The sequence below is a fragment of the Bubalus bubalis genome, chromosome 20 (assembly GCF_019923935.1).
Source record: "Bubalus bubalis isolate 160015118507 breed Murrah chromosome 20, NDDB_SH_1, whole genome shotgun sequence".
NCBI lineage: Eukaryota > Metazoa > Chordata > Mammalia > Artiodactyla > Bovidae > Bubalus > Bubalus bubalis.
Genome location: NC_059176.1, coordinates 30,126,819 through 30,143,539, shown reverse-complemented (window position 1 = coordinate 30,143,539; position 16,721 = coordinate 30,126,819). Strand labels below are relative to the sequence as shown.

General features: G+C 38.8%; 1 protein-coding gene across 4 annotated transcripts in view; it reads right to left on the bottom strand.

The window, feature by feature from the left end:
* Positions 1 to 16,721, bottom strand: part of PRKD1 (protein kinase D1) — a 343,077-nt gene that overhangs the window by 144,122 nt on the left and 182,234 nt on the right. For all 4 annotated transcript variants that reach the window (XM_006063760.4, XM_006063761.4, XM_025271242.3 and 1 more), the window contains exon 2: positions 6,795 to 6,933. In XM_006063760.4, the coding sequence (XP_006063822.2) occupies positions 6,795 to 6,933 (139 nt within the window). The remainder of the gene's footprint in view (positions 1 to 6,794; positions 6,934 to 16,721) is intronic.

Here is a 16,721-nt window from a genome sequence, read left to right as displayed (position 1 = left end):
GGTTTAGGCAATGAATCTTACTAACAGAAAAACAGTTATAAGGATACCTTAAATATATTGATCCTAAGACACTATTTCAATTTTGATTAGAACCAAGAAATTATATGAATGGATCCTATTTAACAAGGGCACAGTTACTTTTTATTTCATATTTTGTATCATAACTCTACAGAGAAAAGCCTCCAGAATTTTCTTAACCTGATCACAATTTGTACATTTATTAAGTATCTATTTTTATGAGGAAGAGGGAAAATACTGGCCCTGTGATAAAGATCACGTCAATAAAACTTGTAGCTAGTTCGTTGCTGGTTTTGTTGTTAAACTATCATCAGTGTTTCCCTGAAATATAAACTGTCTTACTATAGTAGGAATTCTCTGAACAGATTCTCAAGAAATCCTATTTACTGGTCCAAGTTCAAAGGGCTAACTTGAAGCAGTATGAAGAGTTTAGTCACTTAGATTCAAGCTCTGGTTGATACTACCCCTACTCACTGCAGGATATGGGCAAGTTAAAATTTATATTCCATAGCTTTTAAGGTATCTGATTTCACTGTGTCACAAAGTCATTGCAAAGGAAACATCAGTGCTTATGCAAACTGCTTCAAAAGCCTATGCTACTATGTAAACAAAAGTTTATTGCTTCTTAACTCCTGCTTTCCCATGGTTCAAACATTACTCTCTGTGAGAGAGCAGTGGCCTGTATAGAGAGAATGAATATACCCTCTCACATCACCGGTCCATGGGCATGACCCATGTGAACCGCTGAACCCAAGACTCACCAGATAGAGTGGGCGGGGTGGGGTAGGGGGTAGTATTCTGTGATACAATGAAATTGAGAAGTCATCTTGGAGAATTATCTTTCCTATTAGCATTCACCAAAGTTGTGAAGAGTCCTGCAGTAAATAATTCTTTAAACGTTGCTTAAAACAACATTTCTCAAAGTAATGAAAGAACAGGATCTCCTTCTGTGGTATGTTTAACAACCATGAACATCATGGGAAAAGGCCACTTAAGAGTCTGAGGAGAGCAATCAAAACAGCTAACATCAACTCTGCTGCTGCTAAGCACAGAAATTCTCTACAGTGCTTTACACACATTAATTTATCTTAATTTTTATAATAACCGTACAATGTAGGTACTATTGTTTTCCCCACTTTATAGATGAGGAAACTGGACCACAGAATTATTTAATGTCTTAGCAAAGATGTTAAGAGGTGAGTACCATACATACACACTATAAACCCAGATAATCTGGCCCTGGAAACTGTACTCAATGCTTAGGCATACTGCTTTACTTGAAAACTGAATAAAACATGGAATCTATGTTTTATCATCACTGTATGATACTTTCCTCCAGTATAAGCTCCTTTTTGCTGCTGCTAAGTCGCTTCAGTCATGTCCGACTCTGTGCAACCCCACAGACGGCAGCCCACCAGGCCCCGCCGTCCCTGGGATTCTCCAGGCAAGAACACTGGAGTGGGTTGCCATTTCCTCCTCCAATGCATGAAAGTGAAAAGTGAAAGTGAAGTCGCTCAGTCGTGTCCGACTCTTAGCGACCCCATGGACTGCAGCCTACCAGGCTCCTCAGTCCATGGGATTTTCCAGGCAAGAGTACTGGAGTGGGTTGCCATTGCCTTCTCCAAAGCTCCTTTTTAGATAAAAACAAAAACAAACAGAATCTATGAATCCCAGAGGTTGACTTCTCTGGTGGTGCAGATGGTAAAGAATCTGCCTGCCATGCAGGAGAACCAGGTTCAATCCTTTGGTTGGAGAGACTCTCAGAAGAAAGGAATGGCTACCCACTCCAGTATTCTTGGGCTTCCCTGGTGGCTCAGACGGTAGAGTCTGCAGTGTGGAAGACCCAGATTTGATCCCTAGGTCAGGAAGATCCCCTGGTGAAGGAAATGGCAACCCACTCCAGTATTCTTGCCTGTAAAATCGCATGGATGGAGGAGCCTGGCAGGCCACAGTCCATGGGGTTGCAAAGAGTCAGACATGACTGAGCGCCTTCACCTTGCCTGGAGAATTCCATGGACAGAGGATCCTGGAGGGCCCCAGTTCACGGGGTTGCAAAGAGTTGGGACAGGACTGAGCCACTAACATACACACACATACAACTTGTACAAAATCACGAAGGATGTCAATGGTACTATATGGCCATAAAATCAGTTCTTCAGCCCCTCAGGGGAATCCCCAAACCATTTGGCAGATGCGCTGAACAATGTACGAGGACAAGACTTTGGAAGATGAAAAGGAAGTGAGATCGTGCTAAGACAGTTATAGCTCTCCTTGGTGTCCCTTTCTTTTTCTCATCTCCTTCATGAACTATACCCATATGGTTACTATATCTATTTTACTTTTAAACTATATCTTGATCTCTACCTCATTTCCAGCTCTTTTGTCACTGCCCAAGAACAGGTCCAAATCCTTCTAAATGGGCTATAGCACTAGCTTTCCAAAAAAGCTCCCATCCCTCAACAGTTGGGAACAAATAACCACATGTATAAACAACACTTTGCAAAGGTATAAATAATACAGGACAATCTACTGAGAAGGGTAATGAAAATTTCCCAGAAAAAATATGGTTTTTTACTGTTAATAAAAGAAAGAAAGACTTAATATTTAGCTCTAAGACTTTAAATTGTGATTTTATTTGGTAAGTTCTTATAGTTCCTGTCTATTTTCTATTTAGTCACCTACAAGATAGATACATACACACAAATACACAATTATTAGAGATCAAGTCCAAACAAAACAAAGCAAAAAGAGTTGAGTCATATGAACTCAGTCCTGTTAATATGCTTGACTATGGCTGAATTACCAGGCTTCAGTAGAGATTCATCATGAAGAAGACTTCAGATAAATTCCATTAACTTTCACAGCTCAGTACCATATACTTGAACTTGACTTTGCCTTTAGTAAAAGAAATTTCCATTTGCAGTGTTTTCTTACTTTATAACAATAACAACAGACAAAGTTTGCCAGCTGTGGGAGTGTATATGGTGGGGCACTTCCATGGAGTTGTTTTTTTTTTTTTTCCCCTCTATAACCTACTCCCATCCACCCATGAGCAATCTTTTCCTGGCTTACTGGGTATAAAAGCACTAGCTCAACCAAGCCATGTTTTCCAAAATTAAAAAAAAAAAAAAAAAAAGAGTGGGGGGAGCCAGTGAATTAGCCAGGAGCAGTCCAGTTAGTACTTACAGATGAGGAAAGGTCTCAGCAGAAAATGACATAAGCACAAGAAAATTTTTGATGTCGTCTGAAGAGACGAGAGGATTTAACCTTACTGAAAATTAATACTTTCCATATTTTCTGACATTTTATTACCATACTATGTCAGAAAATGTTCCTGTTAGTGGAATGTTGATCAAACATGAAAAGAATCAGATTATGTTTATGTCACTACAGAGTAAAATTTAATTTTTCATGAGGAAAAACAGAAAGCTTAGATAAATGAATTTTAACAGTAAAATTATAGTCTCCAGGAGGGAAATTTCCACAGCAAGTTTATGTTCTGGAACTGGTCAAAAGGCCATAGCGGGGATGTCCAGTGTTTGGCTCCTCTGCTCCGCTTACCCATTACATTTTGAATGAAGCTGATCCTTAACCACACCTCCAGGAAATGGCATATTTCTCTGGCCAATCATAGCATCCATTCTCTTCAAGGACTGGTTCAGGAATGAGTATGTTTATGAGCTTCCTTGCACCATGACCTGCAGTGTCTTAGTAGCTATCATTTGTCTTGCCTCAAATTATAATGTAATACAATCCTGCCCACATCACAGGCACTAATTCCATGTCAGGGCTGGGTAAATGCATAGCAAGGAGACTTGAAGTTCAGTTTACTTTTGCAGATATATCTAGAAATAATATTTTTACAACAAATAAGTATTTTTACAAAATTGTGTATATGTGATAACTTCTAATGTGATAGCCAATAGCCAATCAAGCAACCCATATATGTTTACTGAGAACCTCATGTCTATGGTAACAAAAGGATAGGGAGAGAAGCCTGCAGCACAACAGTAAAGCCAGGTGAAGGACAGATCGGCCCTGAGCCGTGCTGGCAAGGGATGTGTGTCTGGCAGTCATGTGTGGTTCAGGAACAGGGATGGTAAAAAAGATTGTTAAAGCAATTCAGATTGCAGACAGGTATAGCAGGAACTGCTATGATGTAACAGAATATCAGGTAGTCAATATTGCATCAAAGTGATGTAAGACATGAATACAGAGGGCCATGAGCTGTGGGGAAAGAAGAATACAGGAGGCAATCTAGTCCGAAAATGGTAGAGGGTTAATGATTAAAAACTACAGTGAAAAAGACAGGAATTGTGTATTTGGTGGCAACTGACAAGTTGGAAGAGGAGTGCTGCCAAGTGGAGATCTCCGAGTTGGGGCTGCGCCTTATCGGCGAGGTCAGAGTTGAGGCTATGCTGTGGGTGATTGACAACAATGAGCAAAGGTAAGCAGTGTGGGGGAAAACAGGGGTATAAAATGGAGGGGTGGGAGGTTTTAAGTAAAAACTATTCTTAATATGTACTGAGAAAAGCAAAATACTGAGCATTAGAGAGGGAGAAGAGGGAGAAGAATATAGCTGCCAAAGATGTTTACAGGCAAATGCTGGAGATCCAAACATAATTGAATGTGTAGGCACATACTGTATATATGCACTATATGTACAAATGTGTGTAACATATACATATGTATGTGAATAATATAAGGGTTAAATGTGTCAGGGAAGTGGAACTACGTGAAATGTGAAAAGGGTTCAAAGGTTACGGTTCAGGAGAAGAATCAGAGCAGGCTGTTATAAAATGGCTTCTTTTAAATACCAACCAGACAACCACTGAGAGACTGGAAGAGGCTTTCCTGAGCCAGGTGATCGGGCAGCAAATGAGGAAAAGGGACACCTTTAAACACCCCTCAGCACCGTGGCCAGGGAGATAGGAGAGGCGGGACAGAGAACATCCAGGGTGGACGACAAAAAAGGTGGAGTGTAGGCATAGCGAGGTTCTGGGTTTGCATAGATGGAGAGGAAAAGCAGAACGCTGTTATGTCAGGTCAGCATGGGGCACAGCAAGTCTGGCTCACGGAAGGCATGGGGCTAACAGGCAAATGGGCAGCAGCTCTCCCCGTAAGAACACACACATATAGCTTGCATTCAATCTGTAGGGTGTTACTCTGAGGACTTGACCACAAATGTAAAATGGGAAGACAAAGAAATAATTTAGAAATCCAGTTCTGAAAATCTTCATATATTTCTGGGCACAGCCACAGGAAAAGGGCTCATAAAACATATTCTTTGCAAAGCCGACTGGCTTTGAGTCTAACGTGAATTATGGTGACGATAGATCCGGTGCATGCTGTCTCTGAATAATTTATTTCAGGCTGCTTCCAGTGTTCAGAAACAGGAAACTTAGAGGACAACATGGCGAGGCACTTGTGCTGTGAAGCCAGGCGCAGTGAGCCAATGTCCAAAGACTCAAAGAAAAGGAAAAGGGAGGACACAAGCAAGTGATTCCCCCTCAAATTAAAAAAAGGGAAAACCTTTCCTTTTTTGGTTTGTTTAGCAACTGGCAAAACTATAAGCAACAGGAAAATTATTATTTTTATCTAGTGAAACCAGCTGTTTTACAGGCTCTGTCTACCCAATGAAAATGTGGCAATCCCAAGACCTCTCAGGGTCTCCTATCAAGGAGAATCAATACAGACAATGCAAACTGGACTTCATCAAACCAAAGGCCAGGTGAATTATAATCAGTGCATCCAAGTACAGGGCTCTGGAACTTGAGAAAATGAAGCCTAGAAACATTTTTAAAGTGGACAGATTTCCTTTAAGAAGGCCAGAAAGGAAAAAGGAGCAGTACAATCTGAATTTCTCAATAATGACTCAATTTTAACAAAGATAAACAATAAAAATCTAGACCTCTTTAGAATATTGGACTGATTACTGTTGTTAGGATCCCTGCTACATGAGTTCTCTGGCATTTTTTTAAAAAGTTAAATTTTTGTGACAGGCACAGTCCAATCCTAAACAAAAAATATAAATCCTAAACAAGAAATAACAATCTGGGCAGAGGAAATGCAGCTGTTTCTCAGGGAGTGAGTTAGCTAAAGTCACACAACATGGCCTGACCTGCTGTAACTCCTGAGCTCTGGTTTCCAATTTGATCTTGGCTAGTAGCAACTGGAGTTTCAACTGGACTAAAGCAACAGTTTCCAGGCCTTGGCTTTCAGACACTCAGTACATTTGGGGCCCTGACATCTGTCTTAACTTCAATGCTGGTGAGTGTGTTTTCATTTGCTTTTGCTGTTTTAAGTGATTTAAATAATGAATCAAAGTATTCATGTGTGTTTTGGGGGAACTGGGGAGAGTGCAAAGTTGGGAAAAGTGACGGGGACAGAACTGGGTGGGGAAACAGCCAATTCAAGAGAAACCTTTTGCTCTTTTTCCAAATAATGTTGAAAGTTCATATAGATAAAGCCCTAAAATTTCCTCTTGAGTTTGGGTTTGATGTAATTTTTTTTTTTTTAATGCTGCCTTAAAAATTTATGGCCAAGCCTGGATGGCAGGGAAGTTTGGGGGAATAGGATACATGTATATGTATGGCTCAGTTCCTTTGCTGTTCATCTGAAACTAACCCAACATTGTTTATTGACTATACCCAATACAAAATCAAGTGTTTAATATAAATTAATGAAATCAAAACCAAAAAAAAAAAGTAAAACTTATGGCCAAGAATTCTCCAGATGCAAAGTATTAATCTATGAATAAGGAAAAAGTATACTACCTGACAAGACAACTTCAATGAGATCACCTTCTTGGATATCGCTAGCTGTTTTCACCAGCTGAAGGATGTTTTCAGAGGTAGGGTCATGGCGAAAAAGCAGGATCTTATCATACATTCCATAGAAACCACATTCAGGAAACTGTAAATACAAATACCACAACAGGTTAAGCGTCAAAATCTTCCTAAATTTAAAATAAAAATCAAATAAATAAATGTCAGCGCACAAATACAAGCTAATTACAAAAGTTCAAAATATCTAGAACATTAACAAATAAAAATGAATGGCCAAGTAGATACTGAAATGACTCCAAAGCAGGAGGAAAGAAATCACAGTTCATAAAAGCAATAACAACAAAATGCTCTTCTAATTACAGAGCAAAAAAAAACAGGAGAATCTGAGATAAGATTCAAAGAAATTTGTGGCAGTAAAGTGGTTAAGAATTACAGTAAGTTCTAAGAACTGAGTCTTTTCACATGACTTATAGCAATTCAATAACATTAAAATGGGACTATGTTACAATTCCATTACAAATGTTGTTGCAATTTGTCTGCAAAAAAAAGAGGCCAGTCCATTCTGGTATATTCAAAAATAAGAGATGACTCAATAAATCTAAATATGTTCTGTGTGTGGGCAAAGGTGTTATCTAGATCCTTTGATTCAGGGAAGCACCAGAGGAAACAATCCAACTCTCCCTGTTGCTGCTGCTCATACAGTGCATCTAGTTTCCATGCAATCTAGGTGAAATAGGTAAGTATTAACACAACAGCTAAAAGTCAATTCAAGTATACATAGTTAATATTCTCCTCACAAGGATAAATCCAAGTTTATTACCCAAGATTATCTCCCAGTAGCAGGCATATAATGAAAGCTAACTGAATGACATTTTATACTGAGCAAGTCTATAAAAATTTTGATATTAACAATTACTATCAGAATATTAACAATCAATATTATCCCTTACATTTCCTCTCTTCCTTCTAATGCAAGAAAGAGTATTAAATTCATACCACAGTCCTGACTGATCAATTTTGTTTTAAAAGTAGAATTATTTGATCAAAAGATAGAAACGTCCTTAAGAATCTCCCCAGAGTTTACTGCAGCACTGTTTAAAACATCCAAGACATGGAAGCAACTTAAATGTCCATGGACAGAGGAAAGGATAAAGAAGATGTAGTACATATATACCATGCAACATTCCTCAGCCATTAAAAGGGACGTAATAATGCCAATGGCAGCAACATGGATGGACCTAGAGACTGTCATACTTACTGAAATAAGCCAGAGAGAGAAGAAAAAATATCGTATGATATCCCTTACATGTGTTATCTAAAAAGAAATGATACAAGTGAACTTACTTACAAAACAGAAAGAGGCTCACAGACTTAGAAAATGAACTTATAGCTGCTGGAGGAGGGGGTAGAATGTGAGGAAGAGATAGTTAAGGAGTTGGGGTGGACATGTACACACTGCTATATTTAAAATGGATAACCAACAAGGACCTACTGTATAGCACATGGAATGCTGCCCAACGTTATGTACAGCCTATATGGGAGGGGAGTTTGGGGGAGAATGGATACATTTACGGCTGAGTCCTTTTGCTGTTCACCCGAAATTATATCATAACATTGTTAACTTGCTCTATTGAAATATGAAATAATTTTTTTTAATAAAAATCAATATTTCCCATGTTGTACAAAATATTCTTGACCCTGTGAGTGCTGGGCTTCCATGGTGTCTCAGACAATTAAAATCTGCCTGTCATGAAAAAAAAAAAAAAATCAATATAAAGATATTAAAAAGAGAAAAATCTTAAAGTCAATTTTAAGTTTATCACAAAGAGCATTCTGTATTAGTATTGGAAGATTTTTACTAAAACAAACAACCTAAGCTAATTTTGATTGTGAAAATGGCTCTTTTCTTGTATGTGATATTTTCACATAATCAGCAACTGCTATTTGCTTTATAAATCTATATTTGTCTTGTGTGGGAAAAGGTCATAAGTCAAAGAGAGAAAATTGTCTTGTTCCTGAAACTTGTGATGTGTCTGACACGTATGTCAATAAAGGCTGATTCTAAGGAGGTACTGTCATGAAGAAATGTCCAGAATATGGTATCTTCTAAAAATAAATTTATTATGCATTCTTCTTTCTTTTTCCATGTTAATAAAATTAGGGGCTACAATCATTTTAAGACATTTTGTGTGAACTGAAAATAAGTATATACAGAACATCCTCTTGCTCTTAAGAGTTTGCTGACAAGCATGATTTATCTGTATACCTGTATACACTTAGTATATATATATATATATGTATATATGTATATACACACACTTATTATATATAAAGATATATATCTGTATATAACTTAGTAAAGTTGGCTTCCTTAAAATAAACTCAAGAGCTGAAATGATGTCACTGCTCCCACTGTGCTAATTAAAACTAATACTTCCTTTTTTGGTAATTTCTCCAACAATATTAAGAGAGTGAAAAGAAAGAAAGAAAGAACTAAAACACCATTTTCTAAACTAAAACAATGAACAGTTCATGTATTATTTGAAAAATCAACTTCACTTGATGGGCAATTTACAGTAAATGAAATGGATATAAGTGTAAAAGTCTTAAGTTCTGAGTCTTCATCAACACCAATGCAACAAAATTTATAACAACAGGAAACATATTCATCAACCTCTTAAGCTTTATAGTACTCCCTTGTAGTTGATGCTACACACCATTCTGACTCAACATAGGTTTACCCTATCACCAAAGATTAGCTCACCAGCTACAGAATTTCATACAAATGAAATCATACAACATGTACTGTGTGCTCTTTCTTTAAGTGGCTTATTTTGTTCATTATAATCTTTTTGAGATTTGTCTACACATTCTATATTTGAGATTCATCTCTTTTTACTCTTAGTTATTAGCATTTCATTACATGGCTCAAGGATATTTGCTTCTCTGTGCTCCCACAGACAGACATTAGTGTTTTTCCCCTCGGTTTGTGGATACTATAAATAATAATGCTATGAAAACTTATGTACAAATGTTTCAGTGGGTATATATTTTCATTTTCTATGACTAAAAATCTAGGAAGAGAATTTCTGGGTCACATAAGTGTATGTTTGACTATATAAATATCATTATGTCAATAACACATTATACTTATTACTGAAACTTTATATTAGACTGGATATAGTTAGTGTTAAGTGCTTCATGTTCATCCTTTTTGAGACTGCTTTGAATATTATACATTTTCTGAATTTCCATATTCATTTTATTTTTTTTGCTGTTGTTGTTTTTGTTTTCTCCCACTACTTTTATTTTTTTTTTAACTTGTGTGAGATTTTATTTTTTTTTTAATTTTATTTTATTTTTAAACTTTACATAACTGTATTAGTTTTGCCAAGCCATATTCATTTTAGAACCACTTTGTCAATTTGTACAAAATAGATCTGCGGTGATTTTTCAATGATATTACACTGAAACATAGATCAACCAACTTCAGTAGATGTATATTCTAAGAATGCAGAGACATTTGTTTTGTTATGAATAAGGTGGTATACTGCTTAATATATTAGTTTCTTTAAAATTTCTCTCAAAATTTTTTTGTAGTTTTCCATATATATGTCTTAGATATATTTGCTAAATTTATCTCTAAGTTTTCATATTTTATGCTATCATAAATGCCTAAATAGGAAAAGGAGTACATCAAGGCTGTATATTGTCACCCTGCTTATTCAACTTATATGCAGAGTAAATCATGAGAAATCCTGGGCTGGAAGAAGCACAAGCTGAAATCAAGACTGCCAGGAGAAATATTAATAGCCTGATATGCAGATGGCACCACCCTTATGGCAGAAGGTGAAGAGGAACTAAAAAGTCTCTTGATGAAAGTGAAAGAGGAGAGTGAAAAAGCTGGCTTCAAGCTCAACATTCAGAAAACTAAGATCACGGCATCTGGTCCCATCACTTCATGGCAAATAGATGGGGAAACAGTGGAAACAATGTCAGACTTTATTTTGGGGGGCTCCAAAATCACTGCGGATGGTGACTGCAGCCATGAAATTAAAAGACGCTTCCTCCTTGGAAGGAAAGTTATAACCAACCTACATAGAATATTAAAAAGCAGAGATATTACTTTGCCAACAAAGGTCCGTCTACTCAAGGCTATGGTTTTCCCAGTAGTCATGTATGGATATGAGAGTTGGATTGTGAAGAAAGCTGAGTGCCAAAGAATTGATGCTTTTGAACTGTGGTATTGGAGAAGACTCTTGAGAGTCCCTTGGACTGCAAGGAGATCCAACCAGTCCATCCTAAGGAGATCGGTCCTGGGTGTTCATTGGAAGGACTGATGCTGAGGCTGAAACTCCAATACTTTGGCCACCTCATGTGAAGAGCTGACTCAATGGAAAAGACCCCGATGCTGGGAGGGATTGGGGGCAAGAGGAGAAGAGAATGACAGAGGATGAGATGGCTGGGTGGCATCACTGACTTGATACACATGAGTTTGGGTGAACTCCGGGAGTTGGTGATGGACAGGGAGACCTGGCGTCCTGCAATTCATGGGGTCGCAAAGAGTCGGACACGACTAAGCAACTGAACTGAACTGAACATAAAGTAAAATCTCTCCTTTTTGGTGTGAAGTTCTGGAAGTTTTGAAAACTGTACACCATAACCACATGACATATATGTACTATACACATTACAACCAAAATAGAAAACAGTTCCTTTTACTATAATTTAGTCTTCTTAAGAATGTCATATAAATGGTATCATACAATAAATAACTTTTAATCTGACTTTATTTAGTGCAACGAAGTTAAAATGCCTTTAATGTCTGCAGGGTCTGAAGTGATTTCTCTCTACTATTTTCTCATATCTGTTATTTGTGTTCTCTTTCTTTTTGGATTAGTCTAGCCATTGGTTTATATATCTTTTTTATGTCATATTGTTTTGATTACTACAATATATTTTGAGTCAGGAAGTGTCATGTCTCCAAGTTTATTCTTCTGGCTCATAATTGCTTCTTATTGAAGAAGGCAATGGCACCCCACTCCAGTACTCTTGCCTGGAAAATCCCATGGATGGAGGAGCCTAGTGGGCTGCAGTCCATGGGGTCACTAACAGTTGGACACGACTGAGAGACTTCATTTTCACTTTTCACTTTCATGCACTGGAGAAGGAAATGGCAACTCACTCCAGTATTCTTGCCTGGAGAATCCCAGGGACGGGGGGAGCCTGGTGGGCTGCCATCTATGGGGTCACATAGAGTTGGACACGATTGAAGCAACTTAGCAGCAGCAGCAGCAGCCTAACTGCTTGGGCTTTTCAGGGGTCTTCTGTGATTCCATATGAATTTTAAAGTTGTTTTTCTACCTCTGTAAAAAAAACTCCTTGGAATTTTGATAGGGATTGCGTTGAATCTGTAGATTGCTTATCGTAGTTTGACATGTTAACAATGTTAATTCTCCCAATGCATGATTATGCAATGCTTTTCTATTTATTTGCCTTTGCTTTTGTTCAGAGGTATTTGTTTTCAGCATACAAGTATTTCACTTCATATTTCTCGTGTAACCATGAAAGTTCTTTTCATCGAAGTCCATCACCTCTACCATTTCTGATCTGTTTCAATTAGCTCTTTTAATCCCAGTTATGGGTCACATTTTCCTGCTTTTTTATGTCTACTTTTTAAATTCAAGCTAGGTTTCAGCAGTATGTGAACTGTGAAATTCCAGACGTACAAGCTGGGTTTTGAAGTGGCAGAGGAACCAGAGATCAAATTGCCAAAATTCGTTGTATTATGGAAAAAGCAAGGGAGTTCCACAAGTACACACCTACTTCTGCCACTGACTACACTAAACTTTTAACTGGGCGGATCACAGCAAACTGGAAAATTCTGAAAGAGATGGGAGTACCAGACCACTTTACCTGTCTCCTGAGAAACCTGTATGCACGTCAAGAACCAACAGTTAGAATCAGACATGGAACAAATGACTGGTTCAACACTGTGCAAGGAGTATAACAAAGCTATATATTGTCACCCGGCTTATTTAACTTATATGCAGAGTACATCATACAAAATGCTGGGCTGGATGAACCACAAGCTGGAATCAAGATTTCCAGGAGAAATACCAACAACTTCAGATATGTAGATGATACCACTCAAATGGCAGAAAGTGAAGAGGAACTAAAGTGTTTTTGTTGAAGGTGAAAGAGGAGAGTGAAAAAGCTGGCTTGAAACTCAACATTAAAAAATTTAAGATCACTGCATCTGGTCCCATCACTTCAAGGCAAGCAGAAGAGGAAAAAGTAGAAGCAGACAGATTTTATTTTCTTGGGTTCCAAAATAACTATGGATGGTGACTGCACCCATGAAATCAAAAGATGCTTGCTCCTTGGAAGGAAAGCTATGACAAACCTAGATAGTGTATTCAAAAGCAGAGACATCACTTTGCTGACAAAGATCTGTCTAGTCAGAGCTATGGTTTTGCCACTAGTCAAAGCTATGGTTTTGCCAGTAGTCATGTACAGATGTGAAAGCTGGATCATAAAGAAGGCTGAGCACCAAAGAATTGATGCTTTCTACTCGTGGTGCTGGAGAATACTCCTCAGAATCCCCTGGACTGCAAGGATATCAAACTGGTCAATCTTAAAGGAAATCAACCTTGAATATTCACTGTAAGGACTGATGCTGAAGCTGAAGCTCCAATACTTTGGCCACCTGATGAAAAGAGCCAACTCACTGGAAAATACCCTGATGTTGGAAATGAATAAGGCAAAAGAAGAGGGTGGCAAAGGATGGTTAGATAGCATCATGGACTCAGTGGACATGAGTTTGAGCAAACTCCAGGAGACAGGAGAAGACAGAGGAGCTGGCATGCCACACTCCATGAGATCACAAAGAGTCGGACACAACTTAGCAACTGAACAGTAACTTTTAAAATCTGATACCAGGTTTTATGAATTAATGTGAACAGTTGGCCTTTGTCTTCCTTTAAAAAACACTGATATTTGTTTTGGCAAAACATTAAAGTACTTGCAGACTGGTTTTATCTTTTTAAGGTGTACTTTTAAGATTTGTTATGTGAGCTTTAGAACAGTACTTGGTCTAGGGATAATTTAGTCCTACGAAACTCCAATACTTTGGCCATCTGATTTGAAAAGACCCTGATGCTGGGAAAGATTGAAGGCGAGGGGAGAAGGGGATGACAGAAGGTGAGATGGTTGGATGGCATCACCGACTCAATGGACATGAGTTTGAGTAAACTCCAGGAGTTGGTGATGGACAGGGAGGCCTGGCGTGCTGCAGTCCACAGGGTCGCAAAGAGTCGGACACGACTGAGCGACTGAACTGAACTGAGCTACTAATAATGCATGTCGACATCAGTTTGCCAACAAAGGTCCGTCTAGTCAAAGATATGGTTTTGCCAGTAGTCACACACAGATGTGAAAGTTGGATCATAAAGAAGGCTGAGAGCTGAAGAACTGATGGTTTCGAACTGTGATGCTGGCAAAGATGGACATCAAACCAGTCAATCTTAAAGGATATCAACCCTGAACATTCATTGGAAAGACTGATGCTGAAGCTCCAATCCATTGGGCACCAGATGCAAAGAGCCAACTCATTGGAAAAAACCCTGATGCTAGGAAAGTTTGAGGGCAGGAGAAGAAGGAGGCAACAGAGGATGAGATGGTTGGATGGCATCATCAACTCAATAGACATGAATTTGAGCAAACTCAGGGAGATAGTGAAGGAGAGGGAAGCCTAGTGTGCTGCAGTCCATGGGGTCACAAAGAGTGACACACGACAGAGCAACTGAACAGCAACTAATGCATGACTCTATCTCTACAGAACACCTGAAATGTTCAGTGAAATTTCCATCTGTCTGGAGAAACTTGACTGTCTCTCAGTCTTACATGGGCTCTGGAGAGTTCATTTTACAGGTTCCCACTGTTGCTCTTTCTTCTGCCTTATAGACTTTTATTCTATGGACTTGTATTCACTTTACTATTCAACTGGACCCTTAAGCAGTTTTCTGGAGCTCTTCCTTTGTATAGGTCCTACCTTGCCAGTATTCTTCCCATAAAAATTCTTTTGACGTGGTCACCTTGAGCTCTATTACCTGTTTCCTCCATGCAACCAGATAACTAGGCTCTTGGGTTCTTTCTCCCTATACTACACTCTGGATCAGGGTTCCAGGTAGAAGCCTCACGTGACTGTACTTGTTTCAACTACCTTGTTTGTTCCCTTTTCTCAGGGATCACCATGCATTGCCTATTGGCCAGTGTCTGTAACAGGCATTTTACATTTTCTGCATTATTTTCTATTTGTTTGCGGCAGGTAAGCAGGCCCCATACCAGATATTCCTTGTGAATGAAAGCCAAACTCTCATGTGCTTTTTAAATACAGAATATCGATATTTTCTACCCAAACTTTTTGCTATTTAATTCTATGTAAATAGCATTTGTAACAAAAGTAAATTAAAGAAAAATAAAATACCTACAGGTAGGAAGAATACAAATTTAATATTACATTGAAATAAATATGCAAAGTATATTTAATAAAATAAGAATAAATAAATTTAGTAATTATCACATAACCCTCAAAACACAGTTTGACCTCTTCTGAGTTAAACTGTAACTGTTAAAGGATTGCCCTTGATTAGAATATAAATGTTTCCCAAATATAATACATGAATTAATTCACGGTTCCTCTTACCACATTCTTTGAAAAACTATGGGTGGCTGATTCTGACTCAAGAGAGAAGAGGAAATTCAAGGGATTCAGTGCTTGAGCTGAGGTGAATAGAAAGTAACAGCTGGAAAGGAAGAAATGAAACAGCAACTGTTTCCCCTAAGAAAATCTAAACTTTACCATCTTCTAAGCAAATGCATTGTCAATGTGCTCGTGTGGTGGAAAGATAGGTAGGAACACTAAAGAGGGGCTTAGGAGACAAGGATTCTACTGGCTCATCACAATTTTGGTGCAGCCTGACCTTATCCACACGCCTCTTGCTGCTGCTGCTGCTGCTAAGTCGCTTCAGTCGTGTCCGACTCTGTGCGACCCCATAGAGGGCAGTCCACCAGGTTCCGAGATCCCTGGGATTCTCCAGGCAAGAACACTGGAGTGGGTTGCCATTGCCTTCTCCAGTGCATGAAAGTGAAAAGTGAAAGGGAAGTCGCTCAGTCATGTCCAACTCTGTGCGACCCCATGGACTACAGCCTACCAGGCTCCTCCATCCATGGGATTTTCCAGGCAACACGCCTCTTAGTCACCTCTATTTACCACCCTTGTGGCTCAGTACTGCTGACATATGGACCTCACACTCTGCGACATGCCTCCTTGTAAAATCATGGGTGTAATGTAATGTAATCAAAGATTTGGTATTCAAGTAAGGCTTGAATCGGAGAAGGCAATGGCACCCCACTCCAGTACTCTTGCCTGGAAAATCCCATGGATGGAAGAGCCTGGTAGGCTGCAGTCCATGGGGTCGCAAAGAGTCGGACACGACTGAGCGACTTCCCTTTCACTTTTCACTTTCATGCATTGGAGAAGGAAATGGTAACCCAGTGTTTTGGCATGGAGAATCCCAGGGATGGGGGAGCCTGGTGGGCTGCCGTCTATGGGGTCGCACAGAGTCGGACATGACTGAAGCAACTTAGCAGCAGCAGCAGCAAGGCTTAAATGCCTCATATCCTAATTATTATAGGTCTTTCCAAGGGTGACTCAGAAAACATTTGGAAAAGTCAGAATAAGTAGAAAAATACCAATATATGCCACACAATAAAACCATTATTTTAAAAGACCAAATTTAAAAAATGAAGGTAGAGTTCTAAATGTTTTTGAAGGTGGTTTCTCCAATATATAAATGACTGAGGTGGGGAGATCCACTTTCCCATTTTCCTTCTTACTGGGTCACAGACATG